This window comes from Melospiza melodia, chromosome 1, assembly GCF_035770615.1.
Source record: "Melospiza melodia melodia isolate bMelMel2 chromosome 1, bMelMel2.pri, whole genome shotgun sequence".
Lineage (NCBI taxonomy): Eukaryota > Metazoa > Chordata > Aves > Passeriformes > Passerellidae > Melospiza > Melospiza melodia.
Window position 1 is genome coordinate 174,492,135 of NC_086194.1, and position 24,319 is coordinate 174,516,453.

Sequence of the window (24,319 nt, forward strand, 5' to 3'; positions counted from 1 at the left end):
TCCGGCACCTCCCAGTGCCCACAAACCGGTACCGGGGGGGTTCCGCGGCTCCTACCCCCGGCTGCGACCAAAGGCCACCGGGTGCCAGTCAGATTTAGCACGTTCCATCCCGTTTTAGCTGGGTTCACCCGGGTGTAACGCATTTTAGCTCATTTGAGCCCGTTTTACTCGGGGCCCGGCCAGCCACAGCCCTGCCCGCGGCACCGGCAGCTTTGGACCGTCCCGAGGCACCGGGCACTGCCAGGCCAGCACCGACCCAGCGGCTCTGAGGCCGCAGCAGCCGCGCTGGAACCCCGTTCCCCCGGGATTACACCATATTTTATTTTATTTTGTTTGTTTTGTTTGTTTTATTTTGTCTCGTCTCCCCTCTCCGGCGCGCCTGGGCGGCGCCACTTTGGCAGCCGCTGGGGTCACATGACACCCCCCGCGAGCTCTCGCGAGACTTCTCCTCGCGTGGGCCTCCAGCGCCGTTTCCCGCGCGCGCGCGCCCCGCGCAGCTCTCGCGAGAGCCGCGTGCTGCAGACGGGAAGGACAAGATGGCGGCGACAACGACGATGGCGCTGGTGAGGGGGCGGCGGGACCGGGCCGGGCCGGGTTGGGCTGAGCCGGACTGGGCTGGGCCGGGATGGGATGAGATGAGCCGGGCCGGCTCCTCGGGGCGGGAAACAGCGCGGCCGCCGGGTGGCTCCGCCCGGGCCGGGCCTTCTCCGGTCCCGCGGCTCTGAGGGGACGGCGCCGCTTCCCGTCTCTTGTGGGCTCCCGTGGCGGCCTTCTCCGTGTGGGAAAGGTGTCGGTGTCCCCCCGCGCCGTCCTGAGCTGCCGCCTCGCCGTGGCTGTCCCAGCATTGAAGGGAGCGGGCTCGGCCGTCCCGTGCTGGGTGCCGTGCAGGCCGGCCGCGGTTCTGGGCTGCTGCTGCCAAATGCATCGCTTTAAACTCTTCTTTGGGCTCCCAAATGCATCGTTTTAAACGCTTCTTTGGGTTCCTTTTTCCCAGTGCATCGCTTTAAACTCTTCTTTAGGGTCCTGTTCCCAAATGCATCGCTTTAAACGCTTCTTTGGGTTCCTATTTCCAAATGCATCGCTTTAAACGCTTCTTTGGCCTCCCAAACCCATTGCTTTAAATGCTTCTTTGGGCTCTCAAATGCATCGTTCTAAACGCTGCTCTTTGGGCTCCCGTTCCCAAATCCATTGCTTGATAAACGCTGCTCTTTGGGGTTTAAATGCTTGGTTTTGGGCTAGGTTTCCCAAATGCATCACTTTAAACGCTTTTCTTTGAGCTCCTGGTCCCAAATCCATTGCTTTAAACGCTGCTCCTTGGGCTCCCAAATCCATTGCTTTAAACGCTGTTCTTAGGGCTCCCGTTCCCAAATTCCCCTGTTTAAGTGCTCAGTGTTGGGCTAGGTTTGGTTTCCCAAATCCACTTGTTTAAACCCTTCTCTTTGGGCTTCCGTTCCCAAATTCACCTGTTTAAATGCATGATGTTGAGTCGGGTTTCCCAAATCCACTTGTTTAAATGCTGGTTTTGGGTCCCCATTCCCAAGTTCCCCCGTTTAAATGCTCCATGTTGGGCTAGGTTTCCCAAATCCATTCTTTAAACACTTATCTTTGAGCTCCCGTTCCCAAATTCTGCTGCTTAAAAGCTTGGTGTTGGTCTAGGTTTCCCAAATCCCCTTGTTTAAATGCTGTTTTTGGGCTCCTGTTCCCAGATTCACCTGTTTAAATGCTCAGTGTTGGGCTAGGTTTGCTTTCCCTAAGCCATTTGTTTAAATGCCGGGTTTTGGCTCCCATTCCCAAATCCACTTGTTTAAATGCTTCACTTTGGGCTCCAGTTCCCAAATTCCCCTATTTAAATGCTCCGAGTTGGGCTAGGTTTCCCAAATCCATTGCTTTAAACGCTTCTCTTTGAGCTCCTGTTCCCAAATTCACCTGTTTAAGTGCTCCATGTTGAACTAAGTTTCCCAAATCCACTTGTTTAAATGCTGGTTTTGGGCTCCCATTCCCAGATTCACCTGTTTAAGTGCTTGCTGTTTGGCTGGGTTTCCCAAATCCGCCTGTTTCATGCTGCTTTTGGGCTCCGTTCCTAAATCTGCATGGATAAAACCTGAACTCCCTGATTTTATGGGAGTCCTTTGTGAGTTCTGGGACATTTCTTGCTCTTTGCTGGATGGCTGCAGGTGTGAGAGAGCAGGAATCTCAGGGGGGAGCTGTTGGTTTTTGTGAAAAGTGCCAATCACTTGTTTTTAGAATTTTAAAAGTTTAATAGTAATAAAATGGTTATAAAAATAGCGTGGAAAATGCTAATCACTTGTTTTTAGATTTTTAAAAGTTTAATAGTAATAAAATGGTTATAAAAATAGTAATATAATTTGAGTAATAAAGATTTGGACAATTGGGATTCAGGACAATACGAGACAATGAAAACAAAGAGTTGTGGACACTCAGGGTACCTTGGTGTGCTATGGGGCACAGCAGGGCCAGGGGATGTGTGTGGGATTCTCAGGGATTCCTGGATGGATCCTTGGTGTGCTGTGTGGGATTCTCAGGGAATGCAGGATCCTGTCCCTTGGTGTGCTGTGTGGGATTGTCAGGGATTCCAGGATGGATCCTTGGTGTGTTGGGTGGGATTGTCAGGGAATGCAGGATGGATCCTTGGTGTGCAGTGTGGGATTCTCAGGGAATGCAGGATGGATCCTTGGTGTGCTGTGTGGGATTGTCAGGGATTCCAGGATGGATCCTTGGTGTGCTGGGTGGGATTGTCAGGGAATGCAGGATGGATCCTTGGTGTGCTGTGTGGGATTGTCAGGGATTCCAGAATGGATCCTTGGTGTGCTGTGTGGGATTCTCAGGGAATGTAGGATGGATCCTTGGTGTGCTGTGGGATAGGGCAGGACCCAGCGGATGTGTGTGGGATTCTCAGGGATTCCTGGATGGCCCCTTGGTGTGCTGTGTGGCCAGGTGGAGATGGCATTTGGGGACATGGTCACTGCTGGCCTGGGCAGTGCTGGGGACAGTTGGGCTCGGTGGACTGTGAGGGCTTTTCCAGTCTCAACAATTCCATGATTCCACACCACTTTGTCTGGTTTTCAGCTTGGCTGTGGCTCTGTGCGCTGCAGTTTGCAGCTCCAGCCACCTCTGCTCCTGTGTCCCTGTTGGTGCCCTGGTGTTGCCATCATCCTTGTGTTCCTTGTGTCCCACTCCAGCCATGGGGAACACCTGCAGCTCTGGGGGCTGTCCAGACACCTAGAGAGCAGGATTTTGTCCTGGGAGGGTTTGTTTTCTGCTCCATGTTCACAAACCTGGAGGCTGCACAAAACCAGGAGTCTGATTCTTGCTGCAAAATAGGAGTTAGAATATTGGGGATATATCCTGGAATGGCTGGGCTGGGAAGGGAAGCTGTGGCTGCCTCATCCCTGGCAGTGTCCTCAGCCAGGTTGGAGCAGCCTGGGCTAGTGGAAGGGGTCCCTGCCATGGCAGGGGTAGAATGGGATGAGCTTTAGAGTCCCTCCAGCCCAAACCATTCCATTATTCAGGGCAGTCCAGGAGAAGCTTTGATTTTGGTCTTGGCTCGATCCTTTTACTCAGGCAAAGACTTCCCACAGGAACATGTCCAGGACCACAGGCTGGGGTTGTCCCCACTGGTTTTTGGATGGTTGGTGGGAAATGTGGAGCAGAGAGAAGAAACCAGCTCTGTTTTGGTGGATGGTGCCACCAGAACCCCTGTGAGCACCAAAGGCAGGGCCAGGTCCTGCTGTGGGGGCTGAGCTGGGGGTCCCAGCGCTGGATCAGGCTGGGATTGGGGTCTCAGAGCTGGATCAGGCTGGGATTGGGGTCCCAGCGCTGGATCAGGCTGGGATTGGGGTCCCAGCAGGGGCAGCACCGGGCTGCTGGATTGCTGGAGTCACTCATGGTTCCAGGAGTGGGATCATTATCCTGGAGTCAGTCACGATTCCAGCAGTGGGATCCATGGTCCCAGCAGTGGGATTGCTGTGCTGCAATCCTACTTCCAGAGAGCTAGAGAGGGACTTTGGACAAGGGCTTGGATTGGTAGGACAGAGGGGAATGGCTTCCCACTGCCAGAGAGCAGGCTCATTTGGGGTATTGGGAATAAATCCTTCCCTGTGAGGGTGGTGAGGCCCTGGCAGTGGTTGCCAGAGAAGCTGTGGCTGCCCCATCCCTGGAAGTGTTCCAGGCCAGGTTGGACAGGGCTTGGAGCAGCCTGGGATGGTGGAAGGTGTCCCTGCCATGGCAGGGGGTGGGACTGTGTGAGCTTTAGAGTCCCTCCAAAGCATTCCATGATTCTGTGATTTGGGAAAGTTTCAGAGAAGGTTTTAAACTGAGAACTTGAGAAAGCTGTGTCAGCTGGGAGGGAGAGGGGAGGAGAGCATTGATGGAGAACACCAGACAGTAGGTCTGTTGAGGGGGATGGAGATGGTGTGAGCAAGGACTGGGGATTATCTGATGGTCAGTTCACACAAACCTGGCTGGAGAACTCTGTAAGTGTCCAACAGTCTCTTGGCTTGGACAGTTGCTGGGATGGCTCTTCCCACAGGGAATGGTGGGAGTATGAACTGGTTTTCCTGACATACAGCTGGCTTTGGGAAGGGTTTTTAGCCAGTTCTCATGTTCTGACATGAAGCTTTGGTTTTCTGGGAGGGAAGACAGGTCACTCCTGTGAGAGCAGATTTCCCTGAGCATCTCCTGTTTCCTCAGGGCACGGAGTCCATTAAGATGGAGAACGGGCAAAGCACGGCAGCCAAGCTGGGGCTGCCCCCTCTCACCCCAGAGCAGCAGGAAGCTCTCCAGAAAGTGAGTAAAACTGGTGGGAGTTTGCTCTTTGGGGGTGGGGGTGTGCTTTAATGAGCCTCTGGCACTGGTGGGGCCAGAGGGAACTCACCACCTGGTTTGTGGGGTCGTGGCCATGCTGGAGGGTCCCGCAGTCACATTTGGGGCCAGGAACTGCTTGGTTTGGTTTAGAGTTCATGGACACTTCTGGGAGCATGGTGGGGAATTGCTGTTGGGTGGGTAAGAGTGGGTTTCATTTAAAAAGTCAGTCAGTTCAGAAAAATGGCACCCTGAGTCAGATGGGAATTCTGAGCTAGGGTGTGGGTGCCACTGAGGAGCTCTAGGAGGGCTGAAATTGGGATCTGCTGCACCTGGCCTGTCACTGTCCGCACCCAGAGTGGGACACATCCCAGAATATCCCTGTCCTCGGGGTGGCAGGGACACAGAGCCATGTCCCCTGTCCTCGGGGTGGCAGGGGCACAGAGCTGTGTCCCCTGTCCTCGGGAGGCTCCGTGTGGCTGTGCCTGGGCTGTCCCAGCTGTCCCTCTGTGTGACGTGGCTGCCTCCCAGCCATGTTCCCTCTGGCTTCTCTGGAGCTGACAGATCCAAGCCCCCCTGTCCATTTCCAGTTCCCAAAGCACAGCCCTCAAACCCCTGGGTTAGATCCTGCTGTTCCCTGGCAGCTCCCAAGCACAGCCAGGGACACCACGTGCCAGGGGGTGGCTGTGTGTGTGTCCTGGGGGGTGCCTTGGCACTGAGCTCTGTGCTGGCACCCTGGAATCTCTGGCTTTGCCAGGTTTGGGGAGGACTGAGAGAAACCCCAAGGGAGCCTGGTGTGAATAGGGAGAGCCAGAGGTGAGCTGGGGCATTTAGGGAGCTGAGGCATTTAGGGAGCAGAGAGAAGAGCTGGTGTGCTTTGGGAGCAGATTCAGAGGTGAGCTGGGGTGTAGCGGTGTTTGAGGTTCCCCAGGACAAGGGAAGATATCTTGACTCCATGTTCCAGAAGGCTGATTTATTATATGATATGTATTATATTAAAAGAAAATGATATCGTAAAACTACACTAAAGAAATAGAAAGAAGACATCAGAAGCCTAGAAAGGAATGAATAATAAAATCTTGTGACAGGCTCAGAGTCTGACACAGCTGGCTGTGGTTGGCCATTAGTTAAAAACAATTCACATGCTGGGTAAACAGTTCTCCAAATCACATTCCAAAGCAGCTAAACATGGAGAAGGTGAAGCTTCCCAGCTTCTCAGGAGAAAAATCCTGGCAAAGGGATTTTTCAAAAAATATGTCAGTGACACTGGGGCATTTAGGGATCAGAGGGAAGAGCTGGTGTGTTTTGAGGAGCAGAGCCAGAGGTGAGCTGGGGCATTTTAAGGAGCAGATCCAGAGGTGAGCTAGGGCACTTAGGGAGCAGAGCCAGGGAAGAGCTGGCATGTTTTGGGAACAGATCCAGAGGTGAACAGAGCCAGGGAAGAGCTGGCATGTTTTGAGAGCAGAGCCAGGGAAGTGCTGGTGTGTTTTGGGACCAGATCCAGAGGTGAGCTGGGGCACTTAGGGAGCAGAGCCAGGGAAGAGCTGGCGTGTTTTGGGAACAGATCCAGGGAAGAGCTGGCATGTTTTGGGAGCAGATCTAGAGGAAAGCAGAGCCAGGGAAGAGCTGGCGTGTTTTGGGAGCAGATCCAGGGAAGAGCTGGCATGTTTTGGGAGCAGATCTAGAGGAAAGCAGAGCCAGGGAAGAGCTGGCATGTTTTGAGAGCAGATCCAGGGAAGAGCTGGCATGTTTTGGGAGCAGATCTAGAGGAAAGCAGAGCCAGGGAAGAGCTGGCATGTTTTGAGAGCAGATCCAGGGAAGAGCTGGCATGTTTTGGGAGCAGATCTAGAGGAAAGCAGAGCCAGGGAAGAGCTGGCGTGTTTTAGGAGCAGAGTCAGGGAAGAGCTGGCATGTTTTGGGAGCAGATCCAGAGGTGAGCTGGGGCATTTAGGGAACAGAGAGAAGAGCTGGCGTGTTCTGGGAGCAGAGTCGGGGAAGAGCTGGCATGTTTTGGGAGCAGAGCCAGGAAGTGCTGGTGTGTTTTGGGACCAGATCCAGAGGTGAGCTGGGGCATTTAGGGAGCAGAGCCAGAGGTGAGCTGGGGCATTTAGGGAGCAGAGCTAGGGAAGAGCCGGCATGTTTTGGGAGCAGATCCAGAGCAGGCCGGGCGTGCTGAGGGGGCAGACCCCAGTGCAGGGGTGGCCACAGGGGAGAGGAGCAGGGAGCTGGAGCCCCTTCCCTCCTGTAGCAGCTGTCTGTGCAGAGGCTCTCAGAGCAGAGGACAGGACTGGAGGAGGCCGTGCCCACCCGGCCCTGCAGGTAAGGGGCTGCGGGGGGCTGTGGGGATGGAAAAGGGGAACGCTGAGCTCCTGGTGCATGCTGCTTCCCTGGGCTGCCGCTCACCACATCCTCTGTGTCCCGGGGAGCTGGGGGCAGTGCCCTGGTGCTTAGGCATGGAGAGCAGAAGGTTCTGGGAGCTGTGGAGGCCTCCTTCCCTGCCCCGCTGTGCTGTGCTGCCCCCACAGCCCCTGTTTTCCTTGCAGGCCAAGAAGTACGCGATGGAGCAGAGCATCAAGAGCGTGCTGGTGAAACAAACCATCGCCCACCAGCAGCAGCAGCTCACCAACCTCCAGGTGAGAGCCCCCCGCGAGCTGCTCCCCGTGCCTCGTGCTCCCCCCGACACGGTGGAGTTCTCAGGGCCCTCGGAACCAGAGCACAGCCCTGAGCCTGCAGCTCCCCCAGGCACCCCGACTAACCTCACAAATTGCCCGCAGATCTCTCTTGTTCCCAGAGGAAATGGTTAAAAGTTCCTGTCCTGTTGGACGTCCCTTCTTGAGATACGAGAAGCCAAAGACTTTGCCGTGGGCTTTGCTTCTGAGCCATGTTTGAGGTGGTGAAGGCAGAAGGGATCCTGGGAACGGTGTCACCATCTCCTCTGCCTGAGGGAGGGTCCCTGTGTCCCCGTGTGCCAGTGCTGCCCCATTTCCCTCCCCTGCACCCGGGTGCTCTCAATTCTGGAGAAGTTCTCTTGGCTGTTCCTGCTTGCACTGGAATGCCCATACCGGGAGAGCCCTTAACTGGGGTTTGACCTCCCCTCCTTCAGAGGTTTCTGGAACATATTTCAGCGCCTTTCCTCAAAGTCAGGAAGCCCAAAATGAGGGCTTTGCCTGAGGAACCCCTGCGGATGTGCTCTCCCTGCCCGGCAGCCGAGGCCGTTTGGGGCTGTGCCTGGTTCTGAGGGTCTGCTCTAGTTGAGGGGCTCCTTTTAAATGCTGGGGGTGAACCAAGGACAGTGGTCGCAGAGGTTGCTATTGCCTTGAGTCCCCCCTGGGATCCCACCCTGCTTCCCGAGGCAGCGGCAGCAGCACAAGCCCACCCTGGCCTGGTGGGACCGGGCTCGGCAGGGTCCTGGCGCCGGACGCTCCTGGGGACCAGGCAGTGAGGGCCGAGGAAGGAGAGGCCTCTCGCAGGTGCCCCTGCGCCGCCGCTCTGCTTGAGTTTGTACAAACAGCCGTAGTATGCTCAGCTCCAACAGACTGAACTCTGTCTTTACTGTCTTTCAGATGGCAGCAGTGACAATGGGCTTTGGAGATCCTCTCTCACCTTTACAATCGGTCAATAGACATATTCACTTCTTCTGGGGCACTTGTCTTAGTCAGGGCCTAGCGTGGGGACGTTCGTAGTGGTGCCAATGCTCTTGTCCGCGCCCAGCGCAGCCCTCCCACATCCCCACGTGTACTGGACACGCCCAGGAGCAGAGCGAGGTGTCACTGCCCCGAGAAGACCCCAGGCTGTGCAGTCTGCGGGGACACTGCCACTCGGGGGCACAGACAGCTTTAGATTTCCACCAGTTCTGAACACACCCGTGAAATTGTGGGAGCTGCATTTCTAGGGATGCTACAGTTCTGAGGTCCCGACCTAAAACTAACGGCCAAGGTAACTCACCAAGGGGCGACTTGTTGTGGAACGACCTCCCAGCAGCCAGAGCCGGCCGCTGCTGGGGAGGGCCGGGGTGCCGGAGGTTGGCAGAGCATGGTGCAGCCCAGGCTCAGACTCTCTTTACTGTGCACGCTCCAGACCAGGGCAGTATGGCACGTTCTGAGTGCAGCCAAAGCAGGATGGGAGGGACAGAACTGCAGGACTGATCACAGAGCTCCTGTGAGCCTTTGTGCCCCTTCTAATCAGAGGCCACAAAGAGCTGAATGACTTGGCATGAGACATCCCCTCCTTTTTCTGGCAGAGTGTCCTGTGACTCCTCTGTGCACCCAAAGGTTCATTTGTAAATTCATTTGCACATTTGTAAATACCTCTCTGGCTTGCTGGACTTTGTGCCTGGTGTAAAACACAGGTGGAGGTTTGAACTCCAAGGAAAAGGGCACTGAGGTGAAATGCCCAGTCTCCCTCCCTTGGCAGTGAGTGGTGTGTCGGTGGGCAGCCAGAGTGGCTGTTCTGGGGCAGGGTAAGTTTGGAGTGGAGCAGAGCAGCCTTCTTGGTGTGGATTTGGCAGAGATGGTGTCGGAGCCCTCATGCCCAGGAACTCCCCCCATCCCTGGAGCTGCTGCCTGGCAGTGGAACTGCAGCAATTTGGCCTAGATTGTTTCTGGCTCATTCTCCCAGCTGGGCACAGCTGAGTTGGTGGCACAGGAAAGTTTTAATGGCTTGTGACCCCTTTTCCTCAGCCATTCCTCCCTGGGCAGTGACAGGTGGACACAGCCCAGGAGCAGGAGCAGGTACAGTTCAGAGCAGTCAGGATATCCCTTTCTTGGCAGGTTCTTCATCCCAGAGCCCACTCAGGATGCACAAAGTGCAAACAGGCCCCTGTCCAGCACTTCTCCTGTGCCAAGGGTTCCCCAGTTCCTTTGTGGAGGCAGCACAGCCTGAACTGAACTCCCTGAGCTCTGGGTCTCAGGGCCTGAGTGACAGCTTCCCTTGGGCTCAGTCCTCAGTGTCACAGTGTGAGATTCCCACATCCCTTCACCATCCCCTGTGTCATGGCTGGTGCTCCTGGTGAGGGCTGTGCATCACCTGCTTTGGTTACAAGAGCACCCCAAGGTGGGGTTTTGGCCTGTCCTTGAAATAACCTCCAGTCCCTTTAGAGCAGCATTGCACAGCTGCAGGTGGGGGCTGCTGCCTGGCTGAGGCTTCAGGTGCTTTTCCATGTGACAGGAGGAGAAGGAGGCACAGGGAGCAGTGAGATCAGCCTGGGGCTGCTGAGAGCACTGAGATGTCCAGGCAGGAGGCCCTGACACCGACCTGTGCTGAGCTCAGGGGCCCAGGGCATATCCCCCAGCCAGATGCTCCTGTTGGTGACCCACAGACACAGAGTCAGCACAGCCCATCTCAGCTCTGCCTTCTGCAAGCCCAAAATCCCAGGGTTATTGGGGCTGGAAACAACCTCCAAGGTCATCGAGTGCAAGCTGTGCCTGATCCCCACCCTGTCACCAGCCCAGGTGTTCCCTGGACACCTCCAGGGATGGGGACTCCACACCTCCCTGGGCAGCCTCTTCCAGTGCCTGGCCACCCTTTGCAGGAAGGATTTCTGCTGGCTGAAAATCCCGAGTCCTCCTCACTCCCCCAGCTCCTTTAGAGTCCTGTGGCAGGGCAAGGTGGGCATTTCCTCCTGCAGAGGCTCCTTGGGAGAGGCACCTCCCTGGGACACCCAGGGTGACACTGCTGGTGGCTCTGAGCCCCTCAGCAGATGAGCTGCACACTGAGGGGCTTTCCAAAGCTGGGGATGTGCTGGAGCATCTGGCAGAGCAGCCAGCCTCTGTGTGCTGCATGTGCACGTGCCATAGTCCTGCTGGTCACAGCCTGCAGAGTAAAGAGAGCCGTGGCCCAGCCGTGCTGGGAAATCCTTAGCCAGGCAGGGGGCAACTGGATGTCACCCCAGGAGCAGCAGCTGAGGCTGGATGTCACCTCAGGAGCAGCAATTGGGGTTTAATGTCACCTCAGGAGCAGCAGCTGGGGCTGGATGTCACCCCAGGAGCAGCAGTTGGGGTTTAATGTCACCTCAGGAGCAGCAGCTGGGGCTGGATGTCACCTCAGGAGCCGCAGTTGGGGTTTAATGTCACCCCAGGAGCAGCAGCTGGGGCTGGATGTCACCACAGGAGCAATATTTGAGGCTTGATGTCACCTCAGGAGCAGCAATTGGGGTTTAATGTCACCTCAGGAGCAGCACTTGGAGCTGGATGTCACCACAGGAGCAACATTTGAGGCTTGATGTCACCTCAGGGGCAGAGTCTGGGGCTTGATGTCACCTCAGGAGCAACAATTGGGGCTGGATGTCACCTCAGGAGCAACATTTGAGGCTTGATGTCACCTCAGAAGCAGCAGTTGGGGCTGGATGTCACCTCAGGGACAGTCTGGGTTGAGAGCTGTCCCTGTTTGCAGTGTCCTGTATGGAATGGCAGGAGTCAAACCCTCCCAGGCTGTTTCCAGTGGCAGTCCTGGACAGGAGCAGGAGTCCCTCGGGTACAGGCTGTGTCCCTGCTGCTGTGCCTGTCACAGACGAGCTCTCCCTCCTTTTGGGCTGCAGCATCCCCAGGCACAGCTCCTGTGCTTGTTGGGGCACCCCAGAAATCAGCGTTGAGGAGGCCCTGAGTGCTTTCCCTCTGCCCCAGGGGTCCCCAGGCATGGCAGAGCTCCTGTGCTCATTGGGGCACCCCAAAAATCAGCCCTGAGAAGGCCCTGAGTGCTTTCCCTCTGCCCCAGGGGTCCCCAGGTGTCGCAGAACTCCTCTGCTCCTTAGGGCACCCCAGAAATCATCTCCTGAAGGCCCTGGGTGCAGCCCCTCTGCCCTGGGGGTGCTAGGGAGGGAAGGGGGGGCTCAGAGCTCCCTCTGTGCTGCAGGGCAGGGCCAGAGGCATCACTTACTGCTGCTGCACGTGCTCTGCACCAGCCTCTTGGTGCCCCAGGTGTGTCCCACCTGCCCCAGAGCCGTCCCCTCACCTGCAGGCAGTGACGCCCCCAGAGCCCCAGGTGTGGCCGCATCTCTAGGGCCCCGTCCCTCAGCAGCTCTAGAGCTGCTCTGGGGGTGACAGCACGAAGGACAGACACACTGTGCTCTGCTTTTGGGATCCCTCCCTTGAGGAGTGGCTGGATTTGTCTGAGAGCAAGTTTCCAGGCAGACGTAGGGCAGCGCAGCAGGAACCCTGCGTGCAGCGCCCGCGCGGCGGGGCTGCCCTAGCACAGCCAGTGCCGCCAGGCGGGGATGAGTACTGGCACCACACGCTTCCCAGGAGTCCCGCTGGGCCACGGGAGTGCTTGGCTCTGCTGTTGAGCTGTGGCAAGGGTGGTGCCCAGTACTGGATCTCGCACTGCCGGGGGCGGGGGGAGGCTCTGGTGCCGGAGGGAGCGGGGGGAGGTTCCCAGATCCAGGCCCTGTGCTGCCGGGGAGGGGGCGGGAGTGCGATGGATCTGTGCTGCTGGGGGGAGCGGGAGGGGTTCTCCCAGTGCCCCGAGCTGAGCCCTTGGCTGCCTGGAGGGGAAGCTGCCCTAGAGCGAAGGGATTCCCTCCTCCTGCAGGCGAGGCTGGAGGTGAGACCCGGCCGGAGGGGCCGAGCCGTGCGTGCCCCGGACTTTATCCGGGACCGAGGCGGGCGGATCCGCTCCAGCGGCCTGTGCAGCGAGCAGGGAACTCCTTCTGGTCCAGGCTGTGGCTGGCTCCGGGAGGGAAGCAGCAGGGGGAGGAGGCCCCGTGGCTGTGGCCAGCCCGGCACTGACCGGCCAGTCCTTGTCTCGCTACAGATGGCGGCCCAGAGGCAGCGCGCACTCGCCATCATGTGCCGGGTCTACGTGGGCTCCATCTACTACGAGCTGGGCGAGGACACCATCCGCCAGGCCTTCGCCCCCTTCGGGCCCATCAAGAGCATCGACATGTCCTGGGACTCCGTCACCATGAAGCACAAGGTGGGACGGGGTTAGGGTTCCCTGGGAGGTTCCTTCCCTGCGACAAGGGGTGCAACCAGAGGAGCTTTAAGGTGCTGTCCCACCAAAACCCTTGTGGGATTGCCTGGGTCTAGCAAAGAGGAGGTGAACTGTCTTGAATTCCTTGGGGGCAGCAAGAGCTGGTGGTGCTGATGCCCAGTGATGAGGGGTTTTGGGGTCTTCTGCAAGGACATTTCTTTCAGCCATGTGTCCTAAACACAAAATGAGCAGCTTTACAGAATTTTGGAAGGAATTCTTCCCTGTGAGGGTGGGCAGGCCCTGGCACAGGCTGCCCAGAGAAGCTGTGGCTGCCCCATCCCTGGAAGTGTCCAAAGTCAGGCTGGATGGCGTTTGCAGTAACCTGGTCTAGTGGAAGGTGTGGAACTGGATGGTCTCTAAGGTGCCTACAACCCAAACCTTTCCATGGTTCCCAGCCCTCAAGGAACATCCTCCTCTCTTCAAGGCTTGCCAGATGCAGCCAGGAGAGGAAAGGGCCTCTATCCCTGTCAAGAACAGGCTCCTTTTAGCACTGGGGGTGAATGTTTGCAGCTGCCTGATCTGCTTAGGGCAGGATTGTGGTGGGAGCTGGGGGTGTGTGGGGTGAAGTGCATGGAGTCAGAATCGTTGAGGTTGGAAAAGAGCTCCCAGAGCACTGAGTGCCACACTCAGTCATTCCTTGGACATCTCCAGGGATGGGGACTCCACAGTTCCTTGGACAGCCCCTTCCAATGCCTGACCACCCTTTCAGTGAAGAAATTCCTCCTGCTGTCCAGCCTGAAGCTCTGGAAGTGCTGACAAGGCAGCAGCCCTTAGTTAGGTGGGGTTTTGCTGCAGAGCCTCAGAGTCTGAGAGGCTCCAGTCAGATGTCCTTGGGGGAACCTCTGCAGGCATCTTCTGCCACATTAAAATGCTTTTCTAAGGGATCTCCTTGGGCCACAAGCAGGAATCAGTGAGGTAGGAATCAATCCCACCTGTACATCCATGGGCAAGCTTGGCGCAGCTGGAGTGACTGACAGGTGTCTCCTCCCATCCCAGGGCTTTGCCTTTGTGGAATACGAGGTTCCTGAGGCTGCCCAGCTGGCCCTGGAGCAGATGAACTCTGTCATGCTGGGCGGAAGGAACATCAAGGTGAGTAACACGCCTGCTCTGCAAATTCCTGCTGCTCTTTTCCTGGAAATGCTCCCCACAGCCCTGTGGTGGGGGAAGGAACCTAAAGACTGTTCCCTGATGGACCTTGATGTCCAACATGGGGCACATGGTAGCTCTGGGTCCCTCCTCCTGAGGAGAAACCTGCAAGTCCCACCTGAGACTGGCCCCAGGGACTGCACTCAGGTTTTCCCACCCACACATGGAATTCTTTTGAAGACAAAGCAAAGGGGATTCTTTATATCTTTTATGGTGTCTCTAACACACCCTGAGTGTGTGCAGGGTGCCATGGCCCAGGGGGTTTAGGAGAGAGGGAGGGATCCTGTGGTTTGCTTGCAGAATGCTGCTCAGTCCCTGGAAGTTTGTGTTTGGCAGATCAGGGAAGGTAAATGGGTACAGGGAGGAGGGAGCAGAGCCCAGGACCCTGTCAGTGCAGGCTGTTCTGGGCCTGTTCCCTCTGAGCTGTGCTGTGCTTTGCACAGGCAGGTGCCAGGTGCTACCCTGCTCCATGGGCCATCCACACCACAGAATAATGGAGCTGTTCACATGGGAAATCCCTCCCAGCCCATCGAGCCCAGTCTGTCATCCAGCCCAGAGCACTGAGTGCCACATCCAGCCATTCCTTTGATGTCTCCTGGCATGGGGACTCCAGCATCTCCTGGGCAGCCCCTTCCAATGCCTGAATGCCTTTCCTTGAAGAGATTCCTCCTGATGTCCATCTTGAGCCTCCCCTGGCCCAGCCTGAGGCCGTTCCCTCTGCTCCTGTCCCTGTTCCCTGGAGCACAGCCCGACCCCCCTGGCTGTGCCCTCCTGGCAGGAGCTGTGCAGAGCCACAAGGTCCCCCCTAAGCCTCCTTTTCTCCAGGCTGAGCCCCTGCCCAGCTCCCTCAGGGATTCTGCAGCCCCTGCCCAGCTCCCTCAGGTACTCCAGCCCCTACCCAGCTCCATTTCCACCCTCTCCCTGCAGGTGGGGAGGCCCAGCAACATCGGGCAGGCTCAGCCCATCATTGACCAGCTGGCAGAGGAGGCCCGAGCCTTCAACCGCATCTACGTGGCCTCGGTGCACCAGGACCTGTCCGACGACGACATCAAGAGCGTGTTCGAGGCCTTTGGCAAGATCAAATCCTGCACCCTGGCCAGAGACCCCACCACAGGGAAGCACAAAGGCTACGGCTTCATTGGTACAGCTGGGTGCACCTGGGGCAGGGGGTGTCCTCTGTTCCTGGGGTGGGGCAGGGCAGGGGGTGTCCTCTACTCCTGGGGCTGGGGCAGGGCACGGGGGTGTCCTCTGGGCTGCTCTCGGGGCTGGGATTTTCCTTAGGGGGTGGGAATAAATTTGGAGCAGGTCAGGGCTGGATTTAGAAATGTAATTTATGTTGGCTGTGAGGGGGTGAGGCACTGGCACAGGGTGCCCAGAGGAGCTATGGCTGCCCCAGTACTGGCAGTGCCCAAGGCCAGGTTGAGCAGGCTTGGAGCAGCCTGGGACAGTGGAAGGTGTGTCTGTGGCAGGGAGTGGGGTTGGAAGATGTTTGAGGTCCCTTCCCACCCAAACCGTTCCATAATTCCGTGGTTGCACAGGCTTGGAGCAGCCTGGGACAGTGTCTATGGCAGGCAGTGGGGCTGGAAGGTGTTTGTGGGTCCCTTCCCACCCAAACCATTCCATAATTCCATGACTGAACAAGGGAAGGCTCACTAGTGAATGATCTCCTCCTGCAGAGTACGAGAAAGCCCAGTCCTCCCAGGACGCCGTGTCCTCCATGAACCTGTTTGACCTGGGGGGTCAGTACCTGCGTGTGGGCAAGGCTGTGACACCCCCAATGCCACTGCTGACCCCTGCCACACCTGGGGGGCTGCCCCCTGCAGCTGCTGTCGCTGCTGCCGCTGCCACTGCCAAGATCACAGCGCAGGTGAGACACGGGCTGGGACAGGGGGTGGACAGGTGAGACACAGGGGTGGAACAGGTGGGACACAGGGTGGAACAGGGGAGGGATAGGTGCGACACAGGGATGGAACAGGGACAGCACAGAGCACCGCACAGGGTGTCCAGAGAAGCTGCCCCAACTCTGGAAGTGTTCCAGGCCAGGTTGGGCAGAGCTTGGAGCAGCCTGGGACAGTGAAAGGTGTCCCTGCTCGTGGCAGGTGTATGACTGGATGAGCTTTAAGGTCCCTTCCAGCACAAGCCATTGCAGGGTGCCGTGATTGCAGATCATATTCTGTCCCAGGATTTCACACATGGAGGCTTGTCCCTGGCAGTGGGCAATCTGAGACACCAGACTATGGAATCATCTGGCACAGCTGATGAGAGCTTCATTCCAAGAACTGGTGGGGAAAGGTGGAGGGAATTCCTAGTCTGGAAACCAAGCCAGCAGTGAGGGAAAAATGTTTGCAGGAGAGGCTGAAAGAAAGCAGGAGAGGACATGGAAGGGATGAGGGCTGGGGGCAGGAGCAGCACTCTGGCTGCAGGTCACACCTGTAGCAGGGTGGAACAGGCCTGGGATGGCTTTAAGCTGCTAAAGACAGGGAAGGGCAGAGATGGGGTGGGTTGGATATTTGTACAGAGCTTGAGTTCTCTGATTTTGTTTTCCTGAAGTACCTGGAGCTCCTGGGTGCGACAGATTCCCAAGGCTGTGCCCCCCTCCCAGCCTTGGGCTGCAGGATTCCCCCCATGGCACTGCAGCCCATGGAGCAGGACAATTCCAGCACTGTTTGCATTGTGGGCTTTGCTTGGGCAGGAATTGCTGGGCAGAGCAGCCCCTGGTGGTGCTGCAGCGTGGCTGAGGCTCCAAAAGGCTTTTTGGGAATGTTTCCCTGAAGGGGAAGGCAGGAGTGGGAGGAGCTGCCCCTCATGTGGAACTCACAGGTCCCAGGAGAGATTCCAGAGGGCTGGAAAGCTCTGCAGTCAGGGCAGGGAGGAAGCTGAGACATGGCTGGAATTACTTGGATCAGAATCACTTGGGAAGGGAGAATGGACTCTGCTTAATGATGGGGATGTGGTACAGACACAGGTAAATCCTGCTGTTCTGTCAGGAAACTGCAGGATCTGTTCCTGCCAGGAGAGTGGCACTAGAGAGAGAGAGGAGCAGGGGTCACCCCTGTCTGCCTGACGTGGGAAAAGTCAGACTTGCAGGGAAGTGAAGGAACCAGAAGTATTGGGAGAAGTTTTTTAGCCATTTCCAGTGGAGCCAGAAATTCCAGTGGGTTTGTTCCAGCACTTTCCCATTCCCCTTCAACAGGAGCTTCATCTCCAGTGGAAATAGGAGTGGCCTTGTGGGCACTAGGGGCAGGGCCCTGATGGGATGGGTTGGATCCCAGGGCTTGGGCATTTATGTAGGAGAGAGTTAGGATATCACAGCAATCACAGATCCACTGACACCTGGGATGGAAGGACAAAACCTTGGCATCTTCTGCTCTGCCACACCAGGGATTACAGGAACCCCGAGAACACAGGGAGAGGAGGATGGGAGCAATTAAACCAGGACTACAATGGCCTGGAAAGTAGCAACAACAAGAAAACATGGGGATCCTGGGCTGTGTTTTAGGCACATTATTTCAGTACTTCCATGGAAGTGCTTACTGTTCAGCTGCATGTTCCTCCTGGATGCTGTTGGTGTTCTCAGTGTCTGGAGTCAGGGTGTTCCTTGGGATTGGAGTTCAGGAGGAGCTTTTTCTTCCTTGGGATTGCAGTTCCAGGAGGAGGTTTTTCTTCTTGGGATTGGGGCTCCAGGAGGAGATTTTTCTCCCAGGGTTTCATTCAGAGTTTCTGTGTCCCTGCTGGGCTGGGTGACACCTTTGCCTTTCCTCACAGCCCTGGGAGTTCCTGGGGGTGGAGTGTTGGAATTTCCAGGTGCAGGGAGCTGAGCCTGGCTGGCTGCTCTGTTCCTGGGGATGGAGTGTTGGGAATTTCCAGGTGCAGGGAGCTGAGCCTGGCTGGCTGCTCTGTTTCTGGGGATGGCAGTGTTGGGAATGTCCTGGGTGCAGGGAGCTGAGCCTGGCTGGCTGCTCTGTTCCTGGGGATGGAGTGTTGGAATTTCCAGGTGCAGGGAGCTGAGCCTGGCTGGCTGCTCTGCAGGGACAGTCCCTGGAGCAGGACTAACCCCAGGTTTTCCCTGTGTCCCCAGGAAGCCGTGGCAGGAGCTGCAGTGCTGGGCACGCTGGCAACCCCGGGGCTCGTGTCCCCTGCCCTGACCCTGGCCCAGCCCCTGGGGGCTCTGCCCCAGGCTGTGATGGCTGCACAGGCCCCTGGTGTCATCACAGGTGGGTCCCTCCTCCTGGTATGTGTGTCCCCTGTCTGCTGGCACCTGTGTGTGTCCCCTTCTGTCACCTGTGTGTGTCCCTTCTCCTGGCCCCTCTGTCCCCTTCCTCCTGGCACCCCTGTCCCCTGTCTGCAGGCACTTCTGTGCATCCCCTTCTGTCACCTGTGTCTGTCCCTTCCACCTGGTACCTGTGTTCCCTGTCTGCTGGCACCTCTGTGTGTCCCCTTCTGTCACCTGTGTCTGTCCCTTCTTCCTGGCACCTGTGTCCCCTGTCTGCAGGCACTTCTGTGCATCCCCTTCTGTCACCTGTGTGTGTCCTCTTCTGTCACCTGTGTCTGTCCCCTCTTCCTAGAACCTGTGTGTGTCCCTTCTTCCAGGCCCGTGTCCCCTTCCTCCTGGCATTTGTGTGTCATCTTCTGTCTGTCATGTGCGTGTGGTCTTGTCACCTTTGTGCTTCTCCTCCTGTCACCCTTGTGTGCTGTGCCTCTTGTCACCTCTGTGTGCCCCTCCTCTTGTCACCCGTGTGTGCTGTGCCTCTTGTCACCTCTGTGTGTCCCCTCCTCCTGTCACCCGTGTGTGCTCTCCCCCTGTCACCTGTGTCCCTTTTCCACAGATGTCACTCTGTGCCACACGTGACGCTGGACTCCTGCTCCTGGCCCTGCCTGGGCTGGAGCTGGGAAGTTTTATGGATTCATTTTGTGTCCAATAGATGGGACAGGCCATGGTTCCCAGCAGGAACACCTGGCATGGGGGGAAAAGCTGGGAAATTGGCACTGGGTGTCACTGACCATTGTCCAGGTGTCACTGAGCGTGACCTAGTTGTCACTGACCATTTTCTGGGTGTCACTGACCATCGCCCAGGTGTCCCTGACCACTTCCCAGCTGTCCCTGACCACTGCCCAGCTGTCACTGACCATCACCCAGCTGTCACTGACCGCTGCCCAGCTGTCACTGACCACTGCCCAGCTGTCCCTGACCATCACCCGGCTGTCACTGACCACCCTCCTGTCCCTGCCCTCTCCCAGGTGTGACCCCTGCCCGGCCGCCCATCCCGGTGACCATCCCGCAGGTGGGCGTTGTGAACCCCATCCTGGCCAGCCCCCCAGCGCTGGGGCTGGTGGAGGTGAAGAAGGAGAATAAGGAGGAGGAGGAGGTGTTCCAGGAGTCGGAGCGGCCAGAGATGCTGAGCGAGCAGGAGCACATGAGCATCTCGGGCAGCAGCGCCCGCCACATGGTCATGCAGAAGCTGCTGCGCAAGCAGGAGGTGGGTGTGCCAGGGGACAGCTGCCACCTGTGTGCCAGGGGACAGCTGCCAGCTGGGTGCCAGGCTGGGCTCTGCAGGGCAGGGGGGCTCGGGGACTCCCACAGCACGTCTGAGGGGCACCCACAGCACCTCTGAGCTCAGCAATAGCAGTTCAGGGCACCCACAGCACCTCTGGGCTCTCCCACAGCACCTCTGAGCTCAGGGGCATGAGACAGTGTTCACAGAGGTCCCAGGATGAGGGAAGAGATGAGGATCTGACTCCATGTTTCAGAAGGCTTGATTTATTATTTTATGGTCTCTATTACATTAAAATTATACTAAAAGAATAGAAGAAAGGCTTTCATCAGAAGGCCAGCTAAGAATAGAAAAAGGAATGATAACAAAGGCTTGTGGCTCGGACAGAGAGTCCGATCCAGCTGACTGTGATTGGCCATTAATTACAACCAACCACATGAGACCAATCACAGATGCACCTGTTGCATTCCACAGCAGCAGATAATCATTGTTTACATTTTGTTTCTGAGGCCTCTCAGCTTCTCAGGAGGAGAAATCCTAAAGAAAGGATTTTTCATAAAAGATATCTGTGACAGTGGCACCCACAGCACCTCTGAGCTCAGCAACACCCACAGCACCTCTGAGGAGCAGCCACAGGAAATGTGGAGCCTGGAATGGGATGGGGCAGAGCCTGGAATGCCCCAGGGGTGCCAAGGCCAGGTGCACAGAGCAGCCTGCCCAGAGCGGGGGGCTGGAATTCCTGTCCTTGAAGGTGCCCAGAGGCCACCTGGATGTGGCCCTGGAGCTCAGCCAGGTGATCTGAGAGCCCGCCGGGCTCAGTCATGGAAGGGCTGGGTGCAGGTGTGTCACCCACCTGTGTGGCCTGTTGGGAGCACCCAGAGCACCTGGGGAAGCCTTTACTGGGAGGGCAGGAAAGGAACACAAAGAGAATTGTGACAGAACTGGGGAACTGTTGAGGAAAAGCCAGAAATACCTGTGTGGTATTTTTGGGGTCCCCTGTGAAAGGTGAGGAAAATGATGAATCTGACTCCATATTCTTAAAAGGCTAATTTATTATTTTATGATATTATATTATTAAAGAATACTAAACTAAACTATACTAAAGAATACAGAAAGGATACCGACAGAAAACTAGAAAGACACCAATGAAATCTTGTGACTCTCCCCAGAGTCTTGACACAGTTTGACCATGATTGGTCATTAAGTATAAACAATTCACATGAAACCACTGGAGCAATCTCCTACCACATTCCAAAGCAGCAAAACACAGGAGAAGCAAATCAGATAAATTATTGTTTACATTTTTCTCTGAGGCTTCTCAGCTTCCCAGGAGAGAAATCCTGGCAAAGGGATTTTTCCAGGAAATATGAGAGTGACATACCTGGATGGCAGCAGCACAGGGAAGATGGGAGTGGTGCCCAAGGCTCATTGTGCTTCCAGGGCGTGTCCCAGGAAATGGCACACAGCATTCTCAGCCAGGGTGATTCTGATCCAGAGGCCAGCAGCACACAAGCCTGGAAACTTGCTGCCACATTTCTCTTCACAGAGAAAAGCAAGGCACAATTGTTCCCAAGAATATTTCTGAGTTTCACATTCTCTGAACATCAGAGAAAGAAAAAACAATTCTTATCATTTGCTGTGCCTGTGTTGTGCCAAAGTGCAATGCAATATGGAGATTGTTTACCCAGAGTGATGGTGTTTTGTTTCCTTGGTCTGTCAGGGCCAGGGGTGTGTGTGTGTTTGTGTCCTGGATTGTCTGGACAGTCATGAGAGAGAGTCAGGAGATGAGTGCAGAGAGAGCAGTTGTGTGCAGAGTGAGTGCTTGGCAGATTCATTTTAGGTGTAATGTAACATAGTATAATAAAGTAATTAATTATTATTGAAGTAATTATTAACAATTTTATTATTTTAATTAATTAAAATTAAACAATTAACATTCCGTAAAATTCATTAAAAATTAAAAATATTTTTATTAATTTTAATTATTAACGCAATTAATTATTATTAAAGTAATTAGCCTTCTAATAAGATGAAGTCCTCCTCATCATTCCTCCTTCACGGGGCTGCCAGGCAGCAATAGGAACTCAGTGATTATCCCTGAGAGCCTGAGCCTGCAGCCCATGGACGGTGCCTGTGTGGTGCTGGTCTTCACAGGGGTCCCAGGATGAGGGAAGAGATGAGAATCTTGACTCTATGTTTCAGAAGGCTGATTTATTATTTTATTATATATATTATATTAAAACTATACTAAAAGAATAGAAAAAAGGATTTCATCAGAAGGCTGGAAAGGAAGAGGAAAGGAATGATAATAAAATCTTGTGACTGACCAGACAGTCTGAGACGCCTGGACTGTGATTGGCCATTAATGAAAAACAACCACATGAGACCAATCACACATGCACCTGTTGCATTCCACAGCAGCAGATAATTCTTGTTTGCATTTCATTTCTAAAGCCTCTCAGCTTCTCAGGAGAAAAAAATCTAGCAAAAGGATTTTACATAGAATATCATGGCAGCAGTGCCTGCAGTGGCTTTGGGGTTTGGGTGCTGGGCTGTGCCCCGTGCGTGTCTCCAGCCTTCATCCCCTCCTCTCCTCCTTCCCTGCAGTCCACGGTGATGGTGCTGCGGAACATGGTGGATCCCAAGGACATCGACGACGACCTGGAGGGAGAGGTGACGGAGGAGTGCGGCAAGTTCGGGGCCGTCAACAGGGTCATCATCTACCAGGAGAAGCAGGGCGAGGAAGAGGACGCCGAGATCATCGTCAAGATCTTTGTGGAGTTCTCCATGGCCTCAGAGACTCACAAGGCCATCCAGGCGCTCAACGGGCGCTGGTTCGCGGGCAGGAAGGTGGTGGCCGAGGTCTATGATCAGGAGAGGTTCGACAACAGCGACCTCTCAGCATGAACTGCGCCCCGGGGCTGGGGCTGGGCCTGGAGATGGGCCTGGACCTGATCCTGGGGATGGATCTGACCCTGGGGCTGGGATTCGGATTGGGCCTGGACCTGATCCTGGGGATGGATCTGACCCTGGGGCTGGGATTTGGATTGGGCCTGGATCTGATCCTGGGGCCAGGCCTGGACCTGACTGATCCTGGGGCTGGGATGGGCCTGGGATTTGGCCTGGATCTGATCTGGGGCTGGGACTGGGCCTGGGCCTGGATCTGACCCTAGGCCTGGGGATGGACCTGGGCCTGGATCTGACCCTAGGCCTGGGGATGGTCCTGGGGCCGGGCCTGGATCTGATCCTGGGGCTAGGGATGGGCCCAACTCTGATCCCGGATCCTTGATCCAGGAAATGGGCCCAACTCTGATCCTAGGGCTGGGTTGGGCTTTTATCTGGGGATGGGCCCAGCTGTGATCCCAGGGCTTGGCCAGGCTCAGATCCAGGGACTCAGCCCAGCTCTGATCCCAGGAATTGGCCAAGCTTGGTTCTGGGGCCAGCCCTGCCACCTCTGCCTCCCGGGGTTTTTGTAGCCGTGTGTAAAGGACATTCCAGGACATTCCAGGGTGGGCAGGGATCTGGTATCTGGGGAGTTGAGATAAAAACGCAGAGAAAGCTGGTGTCACTTGTGTGTGTGTGTGACAGGGCTGGCACCACCTCGGCCCGGGCTGGCACGGGGATGGCACCTCCTTGGCCCAGTTTGGCACCTCCTCAGCCCGGGCTGGCACCCTGGGGAGCAGGGCCCGCCCCAGGAGGTGCTGTGGGTGCCCCTGCCCAGCCCCAGCTCCCTCAGGCACACCGGGGTCAGTTCGCTGGGGGAAGGAGTGGCCCTTTCCCTCTGGGATGGGCTCCATGGGTTGGGATGGAGCCAATGGGGAACCTGGGGAGGGGGAGACACCCCTGGAGTCTCCTGTCCTGGCACTGGGAGGAACTGGGGGTGCTGGGAGGGAGCCCCGATGCAGAGGAACCGAGCTGAGCCTGTGCTCAGGAATCCCACAGAACTGGGACCCAGCTGGAGGAAATGATCCTGTTACTGAAGAAATGCAGATCTAAGGAGGATGATCCCCAGGGAACTGCAGCCTGGAATTTGGGGAATTCCGAGCCCAGCCTCCCTCTGGGGTTGCTGCCAGGCCTGGGGATGTCCTGCAGCTGAGCCTGGGACACTCAGCAGGGGCTGGAATGGCTCAGCCTGGAGGGCTGGAATGGCTCGTCCTGGAGCACAGCCAGCAGCTGTTTCTGGGGATGTTGGGATGCTGGGATGCCGTGTCTAAAACAGCTGGGGTTTTGGGATGCAGGGATTTGGGGATGCTGTGCCTGCAGCACCTGGGGTTTGGGATATAGGGATTTTGGGATCCTGTGCTACAGCAGTTGGGATTTTGGGAAATAGGGATTTTGGGATGCTGTGTCTACAACAGCTGGGATTTTGGGATGCTGGGATTTTGGGATGCAGGGATTTGGGGATGTTGTACAGCAAGTGGGATTTTGGGATGTAGGGATTTCAGAATGCTGTGCTATAGCAGCTGGGATTTGGGGATTCCATGTCTACAGCAGCTGGGGTTTGGGATGCTGGGATGCCATGTCTAGAGCAGCTGGGGTTTTGGGACGCAGGGATTTGGGGTTGCCAAGTCTGCAGTAACTGGGGTTTTGGGATATAGGGATTTGGAGGTGCTGTGCTACAGCAGCTGGGATTTGGGATGTAGGGATATGGAGATGCTAGGGCTTTGGAGATGGTGGGATTTTGGGATGTGGGGATTTTGTTGTTAAGGGAAGACGTCCCAAAAATGCGGGGTTTAAGCATGAGAGAACGTGTGCACCCAGCAAGCAGCGCTGCTCACACCAGCACGGGACAGCCTGCCCTGCTCGTCCATCAGGGTGGGGAGCTGACCCAAATGCACCTGTCCAGGACCTGAAGGAACCGAGCAGGGAAGCAACCAAATCCTTCTGGCAGTGGA

The 24,319-nt window shown here is 56.2% G+C and overlaps 1 protein-coding gene across 3 annotated transcripts; it reads left to right on the forward strand.

The window, feature by feature from the left end:
• The first annotated feature begins 482 nt into the window (after positions 1–482).
• PUF60 (poly(U) binding splicing factor 60) lies at positions 483–22,982 on the forward strand. Of its 3 annotated transcripts, XM_063175606.1 has the most exons (11): positions 483–563; positions 4,711–4,806; positions 7,365–7,454; positions 8,385–8,435; positions 12,568–12,729; positions 13,783–13,875; positions 14,860–15,073; positions 15,609–15,799; positions 18,011–18,146; positions 19,171–19,409; positions 22,032–22,982. In XM_063175606.1, the coding sequence occupies exons 1-11, from the start codon at positions 537–539 to the stop codon at positions 22,329–22,331; spliced, it is 1,599 nt and encodes a 532-aa protein (XP_063031676.1). In that variant the 5' UTR covers positions 483–536; the 3' UTR covers positions 22,332–22,982. The 3 variants fall into 3 exon arrangements, with proteins under 3 accessions (XP_063031676.1, XP_063031682.1, XP_063031688.1); XM_063175612.1 differs by lacking the exon at positions 8,385–8,435; XM_063175618.1 differs by lacking the exons at positions 483–563; positions 4,711–4,806; positions 7,365–7,454; positions 8,385–8,435 and adding an exon at positions 8,476–8,757.
• The last annotated feature ends 1,337 nt before the right edge of the window (positions 22,983–24,319 follow it).

Bases quoted from the DNA above. Each gene is read 5' to 3' on its own strand.
- PUF60 (XM_063175606.1), top strand. From the start codon at position 537: ATGGCGGCGACAACGACGATGGCGCTG. The intron at 564-4,710 runs GTGAGGGGGCGG...CTGTTTCCTCAG, and splicing joins CGACAACGACGATGGCGCTG to GGCACGGAGTCCATTAAGAT. The intron at 12,730-13,782 runs GTGGGACGGGGT...CTCCCATCCCAG, and splicing joins CCGTCACCATGAAGCACAAG to GGCTTTGCCTTTGTGGAATA.